This window comes from Somniosus microcephalus, chromosome 13, assembly GCF_052327205.1.
Source record: "Somniosus microcephalus isolate GS21.2 chromosome 13, FLI_Smic_1.0, whole genome shotgun sequence".
NCBI classification, from domain to species: Eukaryota; Metazoa; Chordata; class Chondrichthyes; order Squaliformes; family Somniosidae; genus Somniosus; species Somniosus microcephalus.
The window spans coordinates 190,927,350-190,950,652 of record NC_140999.1 but is presented as its reverse complement, the minus strand read 5'-3'; the positions used below and the strand labels follow the sequence as shown (position 1 = coordinate 190,950,652).

At 46.1% G+C, this 23,303-nt stretch overlaps 1 protein-coding gene and 1 pseudogene across 4 annotated transcripts in view; both read left to right on the top strand.

Annotated features, from left to right (window-relative positions):
• The window catches only part of LOC147108911 (double-strand-break repair protein rad21 homolog), a 98,157-nt gene that overhangs the window by 46,060 nt on the left and 28,794 nt on the right, over window positions 1–23,303 (top strand). For all 4 annotated transcript variants that reach the window (XM_086005865.1, XM_086005866.1, XM_086005863.1 and 1 more), the window contains 5 exons: window positions 773–880; window positions 2,911–3,024; window positions 11,793–12,022; window positions 14,179–14,293; window positions 22,720–22,865. In XM_086005865.1, the coding sequence (XP_085861991.1) occupies window positions 773–880; window positions 2,911–3,024; window positions 11,793–12,022; window positions 14,179–14,293; window positions 22,720–22,865 (713 nt within the window). The remainder of the gene's footprint in view (window positions 1–772; window positions 881–2,910; window positions 3,025–11,792; window positions 12,023–14,178; window positions 14,294–22,719; window positions 22,866–23,303) is intronic.
• On the top strand, window positions 8,825–9,766 carry LOC147108912 (uncharacterized; annotated as a pseudogene).

Below are 23,303 nucleotides of genomic sequence, written 5' to 3'. Positions count from 1 at the left end.
AGCCATTTAGGACTGAGATGAGGAGGAATTTCTTCACCCAGAGAGTGGTGAACCTGTGGAATTCTCTACCACAGAAGGTAGTTGAGGCCAATTCATTAAATATATTCAAGAAGGAGTTGGGTATATTTATTAAGGCTAAAGGGATCAAGGGATATGGGGAGAAGGCAGGGACAGGGTACTGAATTTGGATGATCAGCCATGATCTCATTAAATGGCGGGACAGGCTTGAGGGGCTGAATGGCCGACTCCTGCTCCTATCTTCTATGTTTCTATTTACATCCTGCCAATATGCACTGTTCAGGCTTGCACAAGAATAATGACTACTTGGGCGAGGTAGCAGAAGGTAGATGGCAGCGTACCCCCGCAAGGGAGGAGAAGGGGAGAGAAATGGCAGGATAGAGAAAAAATGTTATTAAAATGTTTTGATAAATTTTCATTAGGTAAACAAATCTGAGAACTTAAGATATGATCCCACTCCCTGCCTCTCAGCTGTCCTATTCCTTGTCTGGTTTTGGACTTGGCGAAAGTTGGCAGCTGGATGAACCACAGTACACCTTACATCTTTATAACAGCAACAGCGTTTGATTATTCCTTTGTCAACCAGGTTTCTGCGGTCTGTACGTGAAGCTTTGTCTAATCGACAGATTAGGCATAATTGAGGAAACCGTGCTATAGAAATAAATTCACTTGCTGCCAATATGTATGTGCTCAAATGACTTCTTATAGTAATCCTTTTCTATAAAGGCTAAGAGCACTTTCACTTTATTTTCAGAGGAGCTTCTCAGTGGCGAAGCTGAAAATGCCTTTGTGGATATTGCAGATACTAATGGAGGCATTATTAAAGATCTACCAAATAAAAAGTTACCAACTGATACGACCGGTATGGACTTTTATAGCATTTGAAGTGAAAAGTCATGTTGTGCATTAGTATGCTCCATGTTATTTCTCTTTAGCTTTGAAGGTTACAAAGCCGAGCCGTTCAGCTGCACCATCAAGGAAATCTTTTCATAGGCTAGTGATTTTGATATATTTGGTCCAAAGATGTAAGGAACATCGGAACAGGAGTAGGCTTTTCAGTCAATCGAGCCTATTCCGTCATTCAATTAGATCATAGCTGATCTGTACCTGAACTCCATTTACCAACCTTTGTTCTCTATCCCTTAATACCCTTACCTAATAAAAATCCCACCCAATTCCAAAAATCTTACTAATTTAACTTGTGTGAAATGGCAGATTTAAATCACGAGCCTACAGTTTCCTTTAATCTAAATGCCACACCCGTAAAGTATATTTTTGAGCCAGTGGGCGAAACCTTCCATGCCACAGGTGGGACCAGTGGCCAACTTATCAGAAAGTTGCCAGGGGGGAAAATTCGGTTGCTTTGCGCCTCCCGTTAGCGCCCGGGCATGGCGATGTTTGCGCTGCTTGCGAAATTGACCAGACATTTTGCGGCGGCACTAAACACTACCGCCACGATCTCCTGTGCCTGTAGATCGTGACGTCAGTCGAGCCTGTAGCGCCCCGGACCAGATATTGAGTGGCGCCCCCTGCCTTACCGCCTGCCGCTAGCAAAGACAGGTTGAGGGGAACGTTTTGCAGTCGGGAAAGGACTAGGGGGAGTGCTATTTAAAGGCGGCCGCTTCCTGACTCTCTTTGTCTGCGACATTTTTGCATCACGCCTTATGCTGACACCGTGGCTTTCTGTATGAGACTTGTTATATTCATGTTATTTGGATGGAAAGAGGAGGGGCACAGGATGGCTGCCTGGTAGATGGCATTGCAGCAGACATGGACAAGTGGCTCCTTTAATTAATCTCCAGGCTGAGGTGCAGTAACCTGGACTTGTCTGAGGAACTCTGGGGGAAAAATTCGTTAGCGACCATTTTGGGTCGCCAGCATTGCCTGGGTGCTAAATATAGCGCCGGCGATCACTAACTTCAGTTTTAGCGCTCCACTTCCTTCTTAGAGCGCTAACACCAAATATCGGGGCGGTGCATTCTGCAACTCTACGCACTGGGCCACGTAGCGCTGCCGCATGGAAGGGCTCTTCCCCTCATTAAAGGGGAGGGCCCAAGCCCACAACTCTGCGGGCCCTAGCTGGACCACCGGGGAGATTGGTGACGTGCCAGCAGCCTGGCACTCGAGTGCCGGGCTGCCAGATCATGGCACGGACCCCGCATTCAAAGACGCAACGGGGCACGACAATTTTTTTTGTTAGTGCCCCGCGAGCCTCCTGCTGCTCTGTTCCCGTCCCCTGAATCGGTCGTTGTCATCAGCCGGCGCAGATTCAGGGAGCGCGGGTCAATTTTGCAGGCGAAAATGGGGCGCTACGCATGGTGATGACAACGGGGCACTACCCGTTACTGCCGCCACTAAACTCCCGCTGAATTTAGCGGGAGTTGTTAGCGGTGCCACGCCCGGGTGAAAAGTTGTTTGCGGCCCGTTAGGCGGGGCCACTAATGAGAGTCACAAATGCACCGAATTTCTAGCCCTCTGTCTTTGTATTCTGTGATTCATGATGGAGGTAGGAGGTGAATTGTGTCAGAAGCTGAAACCTGACCTCCAGCCAAACTGCTCCACATTCACAGCACTGCCAGTCGCTGTAATGGGCATCACAGCACTTGACTGTTGCCTGAGGCATAAAGATTATGATATCTACATTGTAAGACATTCCACTGTGCTGCCCATCAGTTGACACAGGATGAAAATGGAAAAGTTGGCCTCTTGGAGACCAAATGACCCTTTTGGAGCCCGGGCTGTGCATCATGAACAGCTCTTGAGCACAGCACTGCATGCAGCTACTAGAATCATTATTAACTGCGCGTGGCTCTGCTTCCTGGCGCGCACTTAAAAGCTAAAGGGAATGTAAAGGTGCTTTTGATTTATTTTTACATTTGATTATTTTAACAGGTGGTTCAGATGTTTCTGATTCTTTAGTTCAAGTGGAAAGTGCTCTACGTGATCAAACAACTCTGCTGTCCAATGAAGAGGAGGGCTTTGCCTTACAGCCAGTCGATACTACTGGTTAGTTTTACTCTTTATCTCTGAAACACTAAATGCGTTGATGGGTTAGTTATTTCTTTATTACTGGCAGTAATTAGTGTTTGTATAAATGTTATTCCTGTTTTCAACTTCTTGATCTTGTGCCGAAAACTGTTTGTTAGACAATGTCAATCATTAGCGCTGAGCGCCGATTTTCCTCTAGGGCCCCCTGACAGGTGCAGCGTTCCAGAGGTGCGCTACGCTTGCAGCGGGAGGAGTCCGCTCTTATTTCCTGACTCTGGTCATTTGCACGGCTGGATGCCCTCCCCATGGAGGGCCACCCCTGAAAGTGGGGAAGTCGAAACAGGCCAGCAATAGCCATTTAGCCACAAGGCCTAAAGATTATGCTGCGGGAGAAAGAAAAAAACGGAAGTCACCTGCTGCCATCCTGTTGGGGTGTTCTCGGGACTCCTGCAATCCCTCCTCCAACTTTTAGGGGAACCCATCCGTTTGGATGCCCCACCAGCTACCTCTGAGGAAAGTGAGGCAGGAGGGCTGGAAACTCCCCCTTCTGCCTTGACACCGGAGCAGTAATAGCTCTTGGAGGAAGGATTTAATATCCTAGGCCAGTGTAGTGAGAGAGGAGATCTGACATAACTGGTCAATTTCCTTCCTATTTATTTGCTGTTGAACTCTCTTATTTTGCAGACATCAGTGCTCAAGTTTCTGCAAGCATAGGCTAAATCCAACTAAAGACTTGCATCCTTTGTTACAGGTAGTGGCATAAGCCATGTCTTTGATGTTCAGGCTCATAACTGGCATCCCGGACTAGCCTCATTCTAATTTCCTTCTATCCTTGCAGCTTCAGGGTGAGGTAGAACCATTTGAGAATTGCTTTGATTGTGGTTTCTCAGTAGGGCAGGATGACTACTTAACTCTGGATAAATAGGATAGTCTAGGGATAAACGGGAGAAGGATGGGGGTTTTTCTGTAGGTGAGCCTTCAGGCAGGCACTTTTTTTTTTGCTAGGCACAAGTAAAAACAAACCAATGAATTGATAACCAATTGTGACTGGAAAACCTCAACCTGTCAAAGATAGATGGCTTTTGTAGGGTGCCAAAACAGAGTCTTTTGTTATTATTCATCAAATCCTTTTGCTTGATAGCTTTGTATCCATTGCACGCCGGGCTATGCAAGACATCCCAGTAATAGTAATCCACATTAATCCACAGAAAAGGAAACTCACAATTGTTTGATTCCATAGGAGACAAGGTTTACCTGGAAGTGACACTGCTACTTTTAATTGTGCTTTACCAGGCATGTCTCTATGACATGTCATTCAGGACAAGTGCACCAGTTTGTTCTTGCTACGCTCATTATTGATTACTCCCCAAAGATAATAGACTGGGTTTTCCTTAATCTGCCCTAAGAGGGTCAGGGCAGGATTTTTGTCTTGCTTGCCCTGACCCCTCTGTAATCCTGAGCTATTTTTCTGGGTTATTATTGGATACGTAAGATCCCCACCATCAAAGGGGAGCCTGTCACTGCTAGAGAGGAAAATGGCACCACTGCTACAGCACCCAAAGAGGTGGGGAATATTTAAAGGAATCAGAAGATCCCACCCCCCCCCCCCCCCTGAACATCCAGGAGGGACTTGCAGTTTTTAGGCTTTGGACTGGGCAGAGATCTAAAAAGGTAGAAGTCTGCAGCCTAATGTGAGGAGAGGTACCCAATACTGGGCCTTCTCGTTCCTAAAGGGCATCAGTGGCCCTTCTGTTGCTAACACTGGGACAACAACATACCCCTTTCCTAGCGGGCCATAAGATCGGCCGGATCAAAGGCCAAAGGTAGGGTAAAGGGGTGGCTTGCCGGGCTCTGCCTCCCCGCCATAATTTACATGTGGCAAGCACGGAAGGAGCAGCCAATGGTCACCCTGGTTTAGGCAGAGGAATAGAAGTCAAGGCCTCCACTGCACTATTTTTCCTCATTTTCAGCCACTATCCTGACTGAGAGAAAATTCCAGCCCAAAAGACTGAAGTTATAAGAGTATGTTGGTGCTTGCAAGTTTATGCTTGCACCACATTTAAGGAAGTCATTTAAAAAAAAAATAACGGGGGGTGGGGGGTGGAATTCGTTAGCGACCATTTTGGGTCGCTAACATCCCCTGGGCGTTAAATTTAGCGCCTGGCGAAAAATAGCGCTAGTGATCGTTAACTTCAGTTTTAGTGCCCCAAGAGGGAGGTGGAGCGCTAATTCAAGCATTCCACTTCCTTCTTACAACACTAACCCCAAATATTGGGGCGCTGCATTCTGCAGCGCTACGCACTGGGCCACGTAGCGCTGCCGCATGGAAGGGCTCTTCCCCTTATTAAAGGGGAGGGCCCAGGCCCACAGCTCTGCGGGGCCCTACCTGGACGATCGGGGAGCAAGGTGCCATGCAAGCAGCCTGGCACTCGAGCGCCAGGCTGCCAGATCGCGGCACGGACCCTGCGTTCAAAGACGCAACAGACCGTGACAAATAAGTCGGTCGATTTTTTTTTTTTTTTTTTTTTTTTTCCCCTCCGCCTGCCACCTCCCCTTTTGTTAACACCCCGCAAGCCTCCTGCCGCTCCATTCCCGCCCCCTGAATCGGCCGCTGTCATCGCCCGCCGCAGATTCAGGGGCACGGGCCAAAATGGGGCGCTGGGCACGGTGATGACGTCGTCATCGCCAGGGAAGCGGGGCGCTACCGGTTAACGCCGCAACTAAACTCCCGCTGAATTTAGCAGGAGTAGTTAGCAGCGCCACGCCCGGGCAAAAAGTTGTTTGCGCCCCGTTAGCTGGGGCCGCTAATGAGCAGTGCAAATGAACTAAATTTCTAGCCCTATGACTCAGTTTTGATACAGTCCAGTGACATTCAGGCCTTGGTATTCAGTCTACTTTTCAATAATGAGTACCTGCTCAGCGCCTTACCAGTTCTCATTTAAAAATAGTAGACCAGTTATGAGAGCTATTCTCAACTTATTGCTGATCAAATCTAAATGGGCTGTAAGACATGCAGAATTTTCAGAGACACCTGGTTTCCACAGGTTTAAAATGGCTCTGCTCCCAGTGCAGAACTTCAAGGGTCCTTCTACCTAAGAACTTAGTCAGACATGTGGCTCCAGGCAGCTAAACTAGCAGGAGCTGAGTCTGTTTGGCTAACCAAACTTCTACCCAACTGTAGGGAGAATAATGATGCAACCACCTGGGTCACGATGATTGCAATAATGAGGTACTTCCCACATTTTCAGGGATATTACTGCAATTTCCAATGAGTTGTGGCATTGGGTGTGTTGAATGCGTCATTCCACATTATGAAGAGGGTGCTATCAAATGATATGGGTTTTATAAGTGATTTTAATAAGTTGTCTACTGTCATTCAAATACCTTTTTAATAAGGCCACTTGGTGAATATGCAATTTGGATTAATTGTGATGATAACCTTTTGGCAGTGATTTTGTTGTCTACTCAGCGATCATAGTGCAGGAAACTCTCGATTTACCGGCACCTAAATAACCGGAAATCTCTGTTAACCGGCAAAATCCAGGAGTAGGTTCAGGTAAATTTTACTTCATATTAGTGGCCGTTCCTGGACCTGTGGCTGTGTAACCAGGGTTCTTGCACTTGTTGTTAAGCAACAGGGACGCTTGGTCTGTGGCCGGGGCTCCTGCACTGTTGCTAAGCAACAGGGAAGCCTGGATCTGTTGCTGTGTACGGAGCTCTCGTATCTTTTACTATACCTCTCTGTAATCCGGACTTTTTGATAAACCGGCACCACGCCGGTCCCGTCGGTGCCGGATAAAAAAAGAGTTTCCTGTACTACTTTAAAAGGGCTGGTTTTTAAACTTGGGATGGGTGTTGTACATACTGGGGGGGGGGGGGACGCAACAAGCCCCCATGATGTTGGCAGGAGGTCCCAGGGCATTTTTACAACCTGGTATCATTAACAGTAGAAGGACAGGTTGCCCTCACGATCCCCTGCAGAATCAGGCAGCCCGCCCATGTGCAATCTCTGACACCTTTCCCAACTCTACTTAAAGCGGAGATGCATCTCTTAAACTGGGGTTGCATCCCCTACTTTCATTTTACTTTAAATAACTCTGGAAGACTTGCTGACTGCAGACATGAGTTAGAGGGTTGCACCCCACTTTCCAGATGCATCCCTAGAGGTCCTAGTGGAGGAAGTGAGGGCTCGAAGGAAAGTACTATTCCCCAGCACCCACAGGAGCATCCTCAAGGGCACTATCAGGCAAGCCTGGACAGAGGTGAGAGAGAGTCAGTGCCAGCAGCATCAGCCCCAGAACCTGGGTTCAATGTAGAGGTTCAATGACCTCACAAGAAGTAGCAAGGTTGAGTGGACCTCTTCACCTCTCCACTTCTCTCAAGACCACATCACAACACACCTCTCGCCTCCTCCCCCAGCACTCCCAACTGTTACCTCCCACCCATCATATCCTTCACCATACAATCACAAGGGCACACTAAGACAACTCTCTTGTTCATTCCAAACAAACTCACCTCAGCCGTCTTTTGTCTCCACTGTCCTATTAGCATCTCGTCTGGTTTTGAATACCTCTTAATGTCTCTTTTACTTCTTTTGTTCTATCGCAGCCCTGCCTTCGATCTATTTTATTTCCTTTCCAGTTTTGAAAAAGGGTTTCGACCCGAAACGTCAACTCTAATTTCTCTCCACGGATGTTGCCTGGCCTGCTGAGTTTTTCCAGCATTTTCTGTTGTTATTTCACCTCTTCCTTTCCCCTCTTCACATCATACACTAGTGCCATTCTCTTCTCACCTAACACTTGCACAGCCATCAGCCACTGCTTACTCACTTCACATCTCACACACTTCCCTTTACACTCAACACCACCCCATCCTAATTCCATCTTGATTCTTCTGCACCTCTCCACGTCCACTATATGCACAAGCCCCACACATCTCCACTCACCTTCTCAACACACACTTATTAAGTCTTGTGATGAAATATTTCCATTCATCACTGCCTGTGACTGAGATCGGTTTCAGTGTCATTTCCCTTCCCCCAGACCTCATTGTATTGTGTACTGGAATGTGCTGTATTGTATACTGGAATGTGCTGTGTGTAGGGCTCCGCTCATACCTGGCCCCGTTTGTAAGCTAGCTTTCAGTCTAGCCCCAGTCTCCAGAAGGACGACATCTCTCTCGCTTATGTGTTTCGTTCTAAGTTAATAAAAGCCTTGTTTTGTTCTGCTACCTTCGAGTCTCGGAATTATTGAGGCACATCAATTTTATTAACTTTTTCTGAAGGATAAGACCATGCACAATGCCAGCGAGAGAGACAGGACAGGTGGAGGAGTCTCCAACATCATCGCCCTCACACAGGCAGAGCAGGAAGCACTGGAGATCACTGGCAGGAAGAATGATGAGCATTGGGCCAGGAGATACTGGTATTGTACCCAAGCAGGGTGTCTGCATATTACTTTATCCCTTAATTCAACTCAGCACATATCCAGCAAGCTTAGCAACTTCAACCTGCATCCTCCTGACTGTTAACCTGATCATGTACAGCTTCTCTCTGACATCCTAACTCTTCTCCCATCTTGCTTTTCTTCTCCGATCTCGACAACAAGAGGCTCCTGTAGAAGAACAGATCTTGGAGGAGGACAATCCCTCTGAGAATGCACCATCAGGCACTCCACTCCTCCCAAGCACCAGCTCAGACATTGGCACTCCACATTGAATAGAGAGCGAGCTTAGAGGGGTTTGTATGTGTAGAAACATCAGCACCCATGGCTGTAGCAGCAACCGGTGACAGACAAAACAGGAGAGACCTTGGCATAGGATGCACTCTGCTGCCAGCTCTGCTGAGGACGACAGAGATGAGGACTTCCAGGGTCCAACCATGAGAAGAAAACTACTGGCCTCACACAGACAGCTGTACGAGGTTTTGGAAGGCCAAGGCGACTCACCTCTATGGCTGAGAGTGTGGAGCCGTCCGCATTCAGCCTCTGTGGTGTCATCACAACTCTGCAGTCTACCCCAGAGAGTGTGGCAACCTCCAGGGACACTGCAGCGCAGCCCTCGCAGCAGGAGTCCAGGATAGCAGTCTTTGCAACTTCATTGGAATCTCAAACGACTGCCATGCAGATTCTGGGCTCTACAATGGAGAGAATGTTGGATCGAATGGAGAGGGGCTTTGAAGGGGTCATTCATCTTCTACAATCTGCTCTCCCACAGATGACTGGAAGTGATGAGCCCCAGTCCCAAAGGAGTAGCAGTGACACAGTGGGAGCAGTGCGTCCTGGTCTCTCTCTGCACATTCAGCACCCCGCCCAATCCAGTCCCTGCCATGGTGCCAGCAAATCAACTGGGCCAGACTGCTCCAGCAGTAGCTAAGTTGCAGCAGCCTGCGGCCGAGACTCTCGGGTTTGAGCACTCGGAAGTCTTTGGCCACGAGCATATTCAGGGTCCGCACATGAGGAACAGCAGCCTTCCACCAGCTCTGCTTAGGCCGCTAGAGGAGCACCCCGTAGGAGTAGTAGAGTTAGGAAACTTTCATAAAGAAAAGCACAATGGGTTGATCGTGTGCGTGAAAAATGAATGGAAGACATTTATTATATTTGGCATTAAATTAATCACCTTTATGGCCTTCAGGACTTTGGTCTACAGAGTTAATTCTGAGTCTGTATGGTCAGAACTTAATCGATATAGAAGTCTGAATGTTCTTCGATGCAGGGAGCGGGGGAGAATGTCGAGGACTGTTACGCCGAGGGGCTCTTTGTAAGTTCTCAGGCAGGGTGTGAGAAGCTCAGCTGAGCTATGAGCTAATCCCTGACATCTCGTGCTACAAGACCCTCCTGCCTTTGCTGCTTCCTCTCCTTCCCTTGGGTCTTCCTTGTCTTGATGATGACTGCTGCTGCTCCTCTTCCTCCTCCAAATGCAGGTCTCTCTGCAATTCAGTGTTATGCAGTGTGCAGCAGACCATGACAATGTGTGACACTCTATCTGGGGCATATCGCTGGGTGCCCCCGAGTGGTCCAGACATCATCTGCTTGAGCAGTCCAATCGTGTGCCCTATAAGGATCCTGGTTTCAATTGTTTCTGTGCTGCTCAGGTATGGTTGTGCAGGGGTGTCATCAGCCAAGTCTGCAGGGGGCATCCCTTGTCCACCAGCAGCCATCCTGTCATGCTCCTCCGAAAGTTGAATAGCGGGGATGGTGGTGTGTTTTGAGGATAAAAGCATTGTGGTAGCTCCCAGGATGCCTTGCACAGACCGGCATGATGTTGCTCCTGTCATTGGGCACTAGCTGTGCATTAATAGAGTGGTACCCTTTTCTGTTGATGAATGTTGCTGGCTCATGTTCCGGTGCTCTACAATCGATTGTACACACAATCGGGTACTGAATTTGGATGATCAGCTATGATCGCATTGAATGGCGGAGCAGGCTCGAGGGGCCGAATGGCCTGCTCCTATCTTCTATGTTTCTACTCTGCACGTGAGGGAAGTCAGTCAAAGCCCCAAGCTCCATCCTGTTAACTGCTGAGAACTGGGAAAGCTGATGTACTGCTTGGCCCTGGCAAAGAGGGTGTTGGTCACCTGCTTAATGCAGCTGTGAACTGCAGACTGTGAGATGCGGCTGATGTTCTCTGTTGCACACTGAAAGGACCCAGTGGTGTACAAATTCAGGGCTGTGGTGATTTTGAGGGCCACTGGCAAGGCATGCTTCCCTGGTCCAGCAGGCAGCAGGTCGTGTTGCAGGGGGTTGCCACAGGTCTGTGACAGCCTGTCAGAAGAAGAGCAGCCTCCTCCTGCACTGCTCCTCTGATAGATTCAGGAAGATAAGTCTGCACGCAGCCCCTTCACCTGGTGTTTCTGAGATGCCCAGCTGGTGGTGGTGCTTGCTGAGGCTGCTGCTGCTCCACTTTCTCCCTCAAGTCTTCATACAGAAGAAAAAAGCAAGAGTGGCTCCCATAACAAGAGACACCTGATTAAAGGGCTGTAAGGCAACAAAAATGTAGAAGTCGCGATTTGGAAGCTGAAAATATTCCTGGCAATCCAGACAGCAAACAATCCTGTGATCCTGTGAGCTGCAGCTGAGAGCCCCCTTTTATACTGCTTCAGGAGTTCTCAGACGCCAATCCTGCTAGGTGTTGCTGGCAGGTCCGAGAGTGGGCGGAGCATCCACAAATTTAAGTGAAGGTGCAGTAGGGGCGGGTGTGACGTCATTGGAGTGCGATTTTTAATTAGGGGATGGTGCAGAACAGCCACAGACGTGACTTTAACTCCTCTCCACCCGCAGCGTTCCCACTGAGCAGGGACCTCTAGTTTGCCAAATAACATGGAGAATACCCCCATTGCTATGAGTGATATTTTCTATAAGTTGACCGTGTATTATGTCTGCTCCTCTCCATGAACGTGGCAGTATGCCTATTGTTGGAGAATATATATTTTTGCCTTTGTAGTTTTTACTGAAACTAAGGCAGAATGACTAATGCAAGAATTATGCATAAAATAACCTGTAGTGATTATACATTATTTATGCAAGTGCTGAGCAGTGTCAGTGTCAAAAACTTGCTTTCCTCTATATAATATATATATATATGTATTTATATTTTAAATGAACGCTTAGTGATGGTATTCTCTTTCAGCATGGTAGTGTGGTCTTGTAATGCAGCCTGAAATCCACCACATAAGAGGCAGACTAGTGAATGGTAATTGCTATTTACAGCATAGTGTCAAAAATGTTGTAAGTACTATGGAACAAGCCATACAAGTATAACTTGTACTGATATTATTCTTGTCTTGTTAGTTTCTTCAGAAAAAAAGCGGGGCAAGAGGAGGCGTAAGCTTACTGTGGATTGCGTTAAGGAGCTTGATAGTAAGACCATTCGTGAACAGATTGGGGACTTTTCAGACATAATCTCAATGATCGAGCTGGCTCCACCCACCAAGAAGCTGATGATATGGAAGGAGACAGGTGGAGTTGAAAAACTCAACTCTCAGCCTGCCCAGCCCTTGATAAATTACAGATTATTAAAGGTAACTCATTGTGTTGGTGAAAATTAAAAACAGCCCCAAGTAAAAAATTTTTTAATTTGCTTCACGTTTCCACTGTTTGCTGAAACTTATTAAAACATAAATATTTCACCTTACCTCAAAAAAAATCTATCACAAATAGATTTCTAAAGACATCCTACCAGAGTGTGTCAAAATAGTATTGAAACACTTTAGATTTGTTAAAGCAGCTGATTAGTTTTACAGAGATTTAGCGAAAGAAAGCAACAGATAAAGTATGGCCCAAATTATGTACGGTACCACAGGTTACTGATAATGTGGTGGCATCCAGTTCAGATAGAGAGGGACTGCTTTTTTTTTTCTTGAATGACATGGGGCATCTTGTGAAAACATTTCAGCTGATATGGGTAGAGAATGCGAGGCACTTGGCGATTTTGTGCTCAGATTTTTTTTTTTAAATCATAGGTCCTTCTCATGGCCATCAGTAGCAGAGATGGTGTTGCTGCATTTAATGTAATGTGTAAATTCCTCAAATAAACTGTAAGTTGGCAGTTCCATCAGTATAGACCTATACTGGTGAGTGCAGGAGTCAAATTATGTAGGGTATGTTATTGATATCAGGGGTGTCGGCCTACTCTGTTGCAGAAGGACAAAAAGAAGATTGTATTTTTGTATTAATATATTTTATTTACATAAAACTTTATTTTGGCTAAAAATAGTAACTTATGAGAAGCAGGGCATGACTGGAAAACAATGGTGCCAGTCTATGCCAGTACTTTTTATCTTTACATTTGAAAAACATGAATCTAAATTTAACACAACAATAAATACCTACAACAATATAAACAATGAGGAAATGTTCTAAAACTACCTAAGAAGGAAAGCTAACTTGAAAGTATATGGCAAAATGGGTGATATTAGGGCAGGAAACACTGTCCCTGGCGGTGGCATCAAACTATCTCTCCCCCATATAGGTAGGGCTTCATATAGAATGCAAGATTAGTATCACCCAACATCACAATGTCATGAGGTCAGAAACATCGGCCGGAATTTTCCCATCAAAAAACGGGTGGGTTTGGAACATGGGGGCAGTTAAAGTGTTAAAAATGTGAATGCCAGCCTGATCCCACCTCCAACCTGGCCACTTCTGGTTTTCCCGGAGGTGGGGCGGGCAGCCAACCCGCTGCCGGGGGCGTTACCTCAATTTAAATATTGTAATGAGGCTGGAAGCCTCTATTTTCCCCTCCATTTTGTTTTTAACTGCCTTTGGATGGGTTTCACACAATTCGTGAAACCCGGCAGTTAAACAGAGGCGGCGACTGCTGCATCCAGGAGGTAAGTGGCTTTATACCTACCTCCTGGATCCAGGGTCCCGTCCATACCCATCCCCCCCTGCAATCGGAGACCCCACCATGAGGCCTCTGATCACCTCCCCATTTGTGAGCAGACTTCTGGAAACATACACCCTGATGACAGGGCACCCAGATAGTCACCGGTGTGGCCAGTCCTTATGTGAGTGCATTAGAGTGTGCCACGTTTATCTGGTTGTGTACCCCGCAAAATGCCTGCTGTTTCCGTTTGGCTTTTCTGTGATAAATGAGTTTCTAGAAAAGGGGGACAAAGAAAAAATGCTTCCCTTTACTGGCAAGCAGGACTCCTTCAAAAGCTGCTGCACCAACGGATTACCTTCCCCTACTGGTCAGGCTCCTTGTGCCCATTTTCCACCAACATCGCTAAAAAGCAGATTATCTGGTCATTATCTTATTGCTGTTTGTGGGAGCTTGCTGTGCGTAAATTGGCTGCCGCGTTTCTCACATTACAACAGTGACTACGCTTCAAAAGTACTTAATTGTCCCTAAAGCACTTTGGGACCTCCTGAGGTCATGAAAGGTGCTATTTTTATTAAAATTAGGAGGAGCTAGCCCCACAAAGTTCACTGGAGCCTGCTGCTGCAGGCTTGCCTGAGTTGCAGGTGAGCACAGCCCCAATTTTGCTGCCATTACAAAATCAGGGCTATAAACTTTTGGTGGCAAGTGTGCTGGATGCCAAAATATTGGCAGGTATTCTTGTATCCCATTGTTGAAAAAGGACTTTGTGCAGCAACCAGTGTACGCAATGCAAACTTTTTACATACTTGTGATTTATAAATTACTTTGTGTTTTATTTACTTTATTCATCAGTTGTTCAGACATTGCCTTAGAAAAAATCTACCTAGGGAGCAAAACGATCAGAGTAACGCTGTAGAGAGGAGATCTGATATTGAACAAATGAGAAGTGAGGAACACAATGCAATCGGTGAGTAATTGAATATATTTTTTTTGATAGGTTTCAAGTAGATTTTTAATTTTTTCTGTAATAGGTCATCATTTCCACTGTAGATCTTCAAAAGAACTGAAGGATCTACACTGGAAATATTAATTCATCTCAACTTTTACAGATGCTGATAGGACCTACTTTGTATTTCCATCATTTCCTGTTTCATTGGCCAAATTTTCTTCCTATCTCTTTAGTGATGGACTTGGTTGGGAATAAGGAAGATGTTTATTAAAAATATTCTTGAAGGTTTTAAGCTTTAAAATTCAAACATCACAAAATACTTAAGAGCCCTGATTCTGCATCCACAATGCAGTGCCTCACTGGTGGCAGGTGCACGTCACGAATCAAATGCTTGACCTTGTGTGCTTGATTAGTAGCACGGCAAATTTTCCAAGGCATGGTTTTGCTGGGCCGTGCTTCAGGCAAGTGGAAGCCTCATTTAAATGTTAGAATTATTGAAATAAGGTGCTACGCTAAATTTTACAAATTGTGTCAAATTTCTGCCCCCAGCAGCACCTCGCCCATATAACATTGACGCACAACAGCTCCAGGCAGGCCTGCTTTGACAAAATCCTTAAAGTAAAGTTGCTATCGTTGGGAGTTGGTGGTGAATGTATTTTCTTGTCAATGAGCATTTATCTTGTGCATCTAACATTGCACAGCCTGTGTATCTTTGGATTTTTGCAAATGTTTTCACTTTGCTTTGCAATACTTTCTTTTAATTTGTCGCTGTATTACAAGTAGCAACAAACCAAGGCCGGAATTTTGCCGGCGCTCAGAGGGCGGGTTTGGAGGCTGGTCCGTTGTCAAAATAGCAAAGATTGACAGCGGGTAGGAAACCCACTGTCAACCTGCCTCCACATGAGTCTCCCAGGTGTCGGGTCTGTCAACGGAGAACTGACCCGACACCAAGCAGTGGGGAATACAATTTATATATCATTAAATGGCTTGTTAAGAGCCAAATTAAAGCTATTTTGAGGCTTCCTTCCAATTTTACGTTCTCCCCCCACGGGTTACCCGCTGCTCGGGGAACACACCAGCTCACCCTGGCGGGATTTGAGTCTGCCCTGATGTTTCTGATAAGATGACAGCTGCAGAAGTGGTGTAAAGGATGCTATGTTGCAGATGGTCAGTTTCAGAGCGCAGAAACATTTGGTTACTTCATTTGTAATACATAGAGCGATTTCTTTAGCTTGCAAGGGTTTAGAGGCAACTGTATGTCCAGTGCCACCTCATTGGAACAATCTCTCTCACCAGTGACAGATCGCTTCTGTCATCTCACCTGCAGCTGCCATCTATTGCAGCAACATCGGTGCCCTTGAAACAATCAGACCTTGGTCCTCTGAATCCTTCCACGATCAGCCCCAACACCAACATCACCAGGCACACCATCATCACCAACCTTCTCCGCCATCACCTGATGCTGCACAGGACACGGGGCATCAGCCCCTGACAACATTGCTACCCAGGAGGCCAACGATGGCATCACCATGGCCAGATTTACCACATGATGCGCCAGGTTGACACCATCCCACACCAGCACCGTGAAGTATCCATTTAATGTCCAAGCCATTCCATACACACTCATCACTATAGCGGGGAGGGCGGGGAAGTTATGTCTCAACAATCACTGGAACTCAGTAAGACACTTCTCAAGGTGCGCTCAGGTCTGTCCAATAAGGGGCAGTGTTGGAAAAATAAATTTCACTGTATGACACCACATTACCAGAAACTTCACATGGACATTGGCTAAACCTCTCAAGTGCCTACACTTGTGTGTTGTTAGTCGGTATGCTTGCAGTAGGATGAGGGTGAGTGTGAGAGGTGGCTAGTGAGATGGGGAAGTGATAAAGTAAATAGAGAGGGTTGGGTGGAGGTGCAAGGTAAGTTGGTGTGAGTAAGGATGTGCAGGAGAAGGGTAGGGAAGGCAGACTGATGGGGATGTGTTGAGTGGCACAGCAGGGTGAGTGTGGCTTTGCAGTAACGTTTCGTGATCCACAGATCATTGAAAGGTTGGCGCCACTGCAGCCAGGGACCCCTGACGACATCCCTGCTTGTGCCCTCCTGTGCAATGTGCAACCAGGCTATATAAGTATATAGAGGGAGTCATTGGAGAGCCTGGGTGCAAGCGTCCACCTTTGTGCAGTGCTTGTCAGTGTTTGCAGCACCTCAATGCTGTCAAACACTGACAGAACAACTGTCAAACTCAAAGTGGCTGTGGTCCCTTTAAGGAAACTGGCTTTTACTTTTTGGAAAGTAAAATCAAGGAAAACCTAAAGATGTTTTATAAATACATTAAGAGCAAGAGGATAACTAAAGAAAGAATAGGGCCTATTCGAGACCATAAAGCTAATCTGTGTGGAGGCGGAAGATGTGGGTATGGTACTTAAGAATACTTTGTGTCTGTTTTCACAAAAGAGAGGGGCAATCAGGGAGGAGGAGTGTGAGATATTAGATGAAATAAACATAGTGAGAGAGGAAGTATTAAGGGGCTTGGCAGCTCTGAAAGTGGATAAATCCCCAGGCCTGGATGAAATGTATCCCAGGCTGTTAAGAGAAGCAAAAAAGGAAATAGCAGAGGCCCTGACCATCATTTTCCAATCCTCTCTGGCTACAGGTGTGGCACTGGAGGACTGCTAACATTTTACCTTTGTTTAAAAAGGGAGAAAAGGGTAGACCGAGTAATTTCAGGCCAGCCAGCCTAACCTCGGTGGTGGGAAAATTATTGGAAAAATTCTGAGGGACAGGATAAATCTTCATTTAGAAAGACACGGATTAATCAGGGACAGTCGGCATGGATTTGGTAAGGGAAGATCGTGTCTGACTAACTTAATTGAATTTTTTGAGGAGGTAACAAGGAGGGTCGATGAGGGTAGTGCGTTTGATGTAGTCTATATGGACTTTAGCAAGGCTTTTGATAAGGTTCCACATGGCAGACTGGTCACGAAAGTAAAAGCCCAGGGATCCAGGGCAAAGTGTCAAGTTGGATTCAAAACTGGCTCGGAGAGAGGAAGCAGAGGGTAATGGTTGATGGGTATTTTTGTGACTGGAAGGCTGTTTCCAGTGGGGTTCCGCAGGGCTCAGTACTCGGTTCCTTGCTTTTTGTGGTATATATCAATGATTTAGACTTGAATGTAGGGGGTATGATTAAGAAGTTTGCAGATGATAAAATTGTCCGTATGGTTGATAATGAAGAAGGAAGCTGTAGACTGAAGGGAATATCAGGTGGGCAGAACAGTGGCAAATGGAATTCAATCCGGAGAAATGTGAGGTAATGCATTTGGGGAGGGCGAACAAGGAAAGGGAATACACATTAAATGGTAGGACACTGAGAAGTGTAGAGGAACAAAGGGACCTTGGAGTGCAGGTCCACAGATCCCTGAAGGTAGCAGGACAGGTAGATAATAAGGTGGTTAAGAAGGCATACGGAGTACTTGCCTTTATTAGCCGAGGCATAGAATACAAGAGCAGGGAGGTTATGCTTAAACTGTATCAAACACTGGTTAGGCCTCAGCTAGAGTATTGCGTGCAGTTCTGGTCACCACATTACAGAAAAGATGTGATTGCACTAGAGAGGGTGCGGAGGAGATTTACGAGGATGTTGCCTGGGCTGGGGAATTTTAGCTATATGAGGAAAGATTGGATAGGCTGGGTTTGTTTTCTTTGGAACAGATGAGGCTGAGGGGAGACCTTTATTGAGGTATATAAAATGATGAGGGGCCTAGATAGAGTGGACAGGAACGACTTATTTCCCTTAGAGGGGTCAAAAACCAGGGTGCATAGATTTAAAGTAATTGGGGGAAGGTTTAGAGGAGATTTGAGGGGAAATTTCTTCACCCAGAGGGTTGTGGGGGGTCTGGAACTCACTGCCTGAAAGGGTGGTTGAGGCAGAAACCCTCACCATATTTTAAAAAGTGCTTGGATGTACACTTCAAGTGCCGTAACGTACAGGGCTACAGACCAAGTGCTGGAAAGTGGGATTAGGCCGGATCGCTCTTTGTCGGCCGGCACGGACACAAAGGCCGAAATGGCCTCCTTCTGTGCTGTAAATTTCTATGATTCTAAATGACGTCATCAGACCTGCTTCCTGTTAATTGGCCGGGAAGCCTGCAGGGCGGGGCTTAACAAGGCCAATCAAGGGGAAATCCCTTTGATGGAGAGGCTGCAGCCAGGATCGTGACTGGAACCCGGAAACCAGCTCTCCCGCCACCATCCCACCTCCGCTGGGAAATTCGCGGCCAAAGTTGCAAGGAGCGGAATCCCTTTGACTGTTCCCATTGTGCTGCATGAATTATGTGAGGAGAACGTTTTCGCGAGGGGCCAAAATCTCATGTTAACAATGTCTGAGTAATTCCCTACCAACAATACCCCAGGACTTGTATTTGTAGACTATGCCACTCCTCCGTGGGTATGTCAGAAAAGATCTGTCTTTGCCACCATCGCTTCACTATAAAGGCCGTGATGAAGCCATGCCATCTGCTTCGGGTTGACATATGGGCAGCTTTTAAGGATTGGGACTGTTCTCCACATGACAGTGATGATCACAAAAGCATTAAACTTCTATGCTACGTTATCCTTTCAGGGCACTGCTGGGGTCATCTGCCAGATAAGCCATTCTGTTGTTCATAAGTGATGTGAGGCCTTGTTTACCATTGAGAATGAGACACCAACTGGAGAGAACACAGAATTTTTACTGTTAGCGAATCCCCCAAGAGTCCAGGGCTTTAATGAATGCATGTGGCCATCAGGGCTCCACATAGAATGATAGAATAGTACAGCACAGAAGGAAGCCATTCAGCCCATCGAGTCTGCGTCGGCTCTTTTGAAGAGCAATACAGTTAGTCCCACCGCCCCCCCCCCCCCCTGCTCTTTCCCCATATCCCTGCAATTTTTTCTCCTTCAAATATTTATACAATTCCCTTTTTGAAGGCTACTACTGAATCCGTATCCACGACCCCATCAGGCAGTGCATTCCAAATCCTAACCACTCGTTGCGTAAAAAAGTTTCTTCATGTCACCTCTGGTTCTTTTGACCCTTCAGCCATTGGAAACAGTTTCTCTTTATTTACTCTATCTAAACCCTTCATGATTTTAAACAGTTTTATCAAATCTCCTCTTAGCATTCTCTGCTCCAAGGAGAACAACCCCAGGGGAGACCAAACGCAGATTGGGTGACCGCTTTGCGGAACACCTCCGTTCAGTCCGTAAGGGGGACCCCGAGCTCCCGGTGACCTGTCACTTTAATTCTTCGCTCCACTCCCACTCAGACCTCACTGTCCTCGGCCTCTTGCACTGTTCCACGTAAGCTCAGCGTAAGCTCGAGGAACAGCACCTCATCTTCTGATTAGGCACTTTACAGCCTTCTGGACTCAACATAGAGTTCAACAATTTCAGATCATAACCTCGGCCCCTATCACATACAGGAAACTATGGTTTATCCAGAGGTTGTATGTCTGGAAACCTCGATCTACCAGCAGAAATCAGGAGCCGCTTTTAGGTTTTTTTTCTTCTCGTAGCTTTGTTTTCAACAGTCGGGCTCTGGAAAGTCTCTCTGAAGCTGTTGTTAAGCTACAGAGACGCTTCCAAGGGACGGGCCGACTGTTTACAAGCTGTTGCTAAGCAACAGTGTTTGTTGTCAGATACGGAGATGAAAACCTCCGTATGCTTCAACATTAACTTTGTATGTCCGGCAGTTTTGATAGATCGGCAACAGCTCGGTCCCGTCAGTGCCGGATATAACAAAGTTTCCTGTATATATTTTCTTTTTATCCACAATTCTTGTTTGGCCTTTTTTTCTTTCTTCTTCCCTCCCACATGGCAGCTGTCCTTCATTCTGCCAGCGCAATTCACACCCCATCTAGAGCCATCCTTTGTTCCTTAACCTGTCCCATTACCACCTCCTCTCGCCTTGAATCTCTCTCTTAATATCTCTCAATCTCTCCTGCTTTCTATCCTATCACTGACCTTCCCTTTTGTTCTTTCATCCCCTCCCCCATTTCCCAGCCCCGAAACCTGCTTTCCATTTCCTGCTTTTTTCCAGTTCTGACGAAAGGTCATCGACCTGAAACGTTGACTCTGTTTCTCTCTCCACGGATGCTGCCCTGGCCTGCTGAGTTTTTCCCAGCGTTTTCTGTTATCCCAGTTTCTTATCACTATGCTTCCCCTTGGTGGCCTTATAAGGCTTCCTTGGTGACCTTACACCTTGCAACCGCAGTTTTCTCCAGACCTGAAAGGAAGGATCTCCATCCGTGGCTCAGTTGGTAGCACATTCGCCTCTGAGTCATGAAGGTTGTGGGTTCAAGTCCCACTTCAGAGACTTGAGCACAAAAATCTAGGCTGACACTCCAGTGCAGTGCTGAGGGAGTGCTGCACTGTCGGAGATGCCGTCCTTCGAATGAGACGTTAAACAGAGGCCCCATCTGTGCTCTCGGGTGGACGTAAAAGATCCTATGGCATTATATCAAAGAAGAGCAGGGGAGTTCTCCCCAGTATCCTGGCCAATATCTATCCCTCAATCAACGTCACTAAAAACAGATTATCTGGTCATTATCACATTGCTGTTTGTGGGTGCTTGCTGTGCGCAAATTGCTGCTGTTACCTACATTACAACAGTGACCACACTTCAAAAAAGTACTCCATTGGTTGTAAAGTGCTTTGGGACGTCCGGTGGATGTGAGAGGCGCTATATAAATGCACGTCTTTCTATCTCTTTAACAAAGACAAAAGCAGCACTGTCCACACCATTGTTACTGCCTCCAGTAACAGTGGAATATAACCCAGGGCCAAAGAGGGAATGAGGTAGGCCAGCCGAGTGGGTAATTGCTAATACTCCTCTAATTCTGGTCTCTTGAGCATCCCCGATTTCAGTCGATCCACCATTGGTGGCCGTGCCTTCAGCATCCAAGGCCCTAAGCTCTGGAATTCCCCCCCTAAACTTCTCCGCCTCTCTACCTCCCTCTCCTCCTTTAAGACGCACCTTAAAACCTACCTGTTTGACCAAGCTTTTAGTCACCTGCCCTAATATCTCCTTAATGTGGCTCGGTGTCACATTTTGTTTTATAACGCTCCTGTGAAGCGTCTTGGGATGTTTTACTCCGTTAAAGGTGCTGTATAAATGCATGTTGTTGTTGTTGAAGTGGCAAAAGGCAGAGCGGGGGCCCATCATGAGGGACACCAACTGCACAGCAAAGCATCCGGAGAGGCAAAAATGAGCTGGGCCATGAGGAGGGGAGAGGACGGCCTGAGGCTCCACCAAAGTGGCCAATTTTTTAATTATTAAAATGAATTATATAAACAAATAAAAAGTTTAAAAAATATTTATTTAAAAATAACTTCAGTTACATATAAAATCAAATACTTAACCTACCAGAAGCTTACTAAGAATAAGATGGTGATAAAGTTGGGAGGGAGAGTTCAGAAATTTACTTCAGAGCCACCTAGCGGCTGGTGCCTGTAATTGACATTGCAAAATTAAATAGGAAAAAAAAATCAAATCAAATCAAAATCAAATCAACTTTTATTATCATTGTTAGTGCACATGTGCAGTACAACGAAATGTAGGCTTGCGGCTCCCGAGAGTGTACATTTAGATTAAGACATTTAAACATTCAACATACATTTGGCTTGTAGTATATTAACATAAACATAACCATAATAAAGTGCATTGGCAGATGTGCAGGCTTTAGAGTTTATTTGTGGAGTTCAGTAGGATGACAGCCCTTGGGAAGAAGCTGTTCCTAAATCTGGTCGTACGGGTGCGAATGCATCTGTAGCGTCTCCCAGATGGCAGGAGGGCGAACAGACTGTGGCTGGGGTGGGTAGGGTCTTTGATGATGGACCGTGACCTCCGTAGGCCATTTCACAGGGCAGTTAAGAGTCAACCACATTGGGTCTGGAGTCACATAAATGACAGACTGGGTAAGGACAGCAGGTTTCCTTCCCTATAGGACATTAGCGAACCAGTTGGGTTTTACGACAATCTGATCGATAGCTTCATGATCACCATTACTGATGTCAGCTCTTTATTCCAGATTTATTTAATTGTTTTCTTTTAACTTAATTCAAATTCACAAACTGCCATGGTGGGACTGGAACTCTATGTCGCTGGATCATTAGTCCAGGCCTCTGGATTACTAGACCAATAACATAACCACTGCACTACCTACCATATCTAAGTAATAGTACAATAGTGTGACCAAAAAGTGTGACAACAGGAAGTAAGGTTTTTAGATGAGAAATTCATGCAGATGAAAGATTTTTAATATAATGTATAAATAAAATAGTTTTCAAAGTGTGAATATGGCCAGCCCAAGCAAATTCTATTTTGAAGCGTCATGTTTCCTAACAATGCTTTTACTTGTTTCTCTTTCGCCCCCATCCCCAACCCTTTTTCGGGTTTGGTAAAGATTTGCCCATCATGGAGGAGCCTTGTGATATGCAAGAATCCATAATATTTGAATCCAGAAGGATCAGCATTGATCACACACCAATGTCAGTGCAGAAAATAAGCAAAGACAGGGACAGTGGATCTGAAAAAGAGATCAATGCATCTGTAAGTGTCTGTACTTGCACAGTTTCTCCACTCTGAATTAGCAGCAACATACTTCTTAAGGAGGTTAGAGGTGGTTTTATTGCTACCTAGTGGGAAACCTGATATTTATTGTGGAAACATCTGAAGGGGTCATGACAGTGACTGAGAGGGAACAAGTTGGGACAGTGACTCGCAGAAACATATAGAAATAATGAAATTATTCACAGGAGAAGACAGGTGCAGAGGGCATTTTAATGCAAACATTTGAAGGAAAACTGGTTTTCAAAAATCTTGGCCAGGAAATTCCTTGGAGCTAATCCTGCTCCGCCTGCGTTACTTTGCTGGAAGTCCGGCGGAAACCCTGTTGTGTAAATGTATTTCTGCTGCACTTTCAGCGGATTAACACCAGCGGAGCAGGAGCAACTCAGGAATTTCCCGGCACTTGTCTTGTGCAAAATT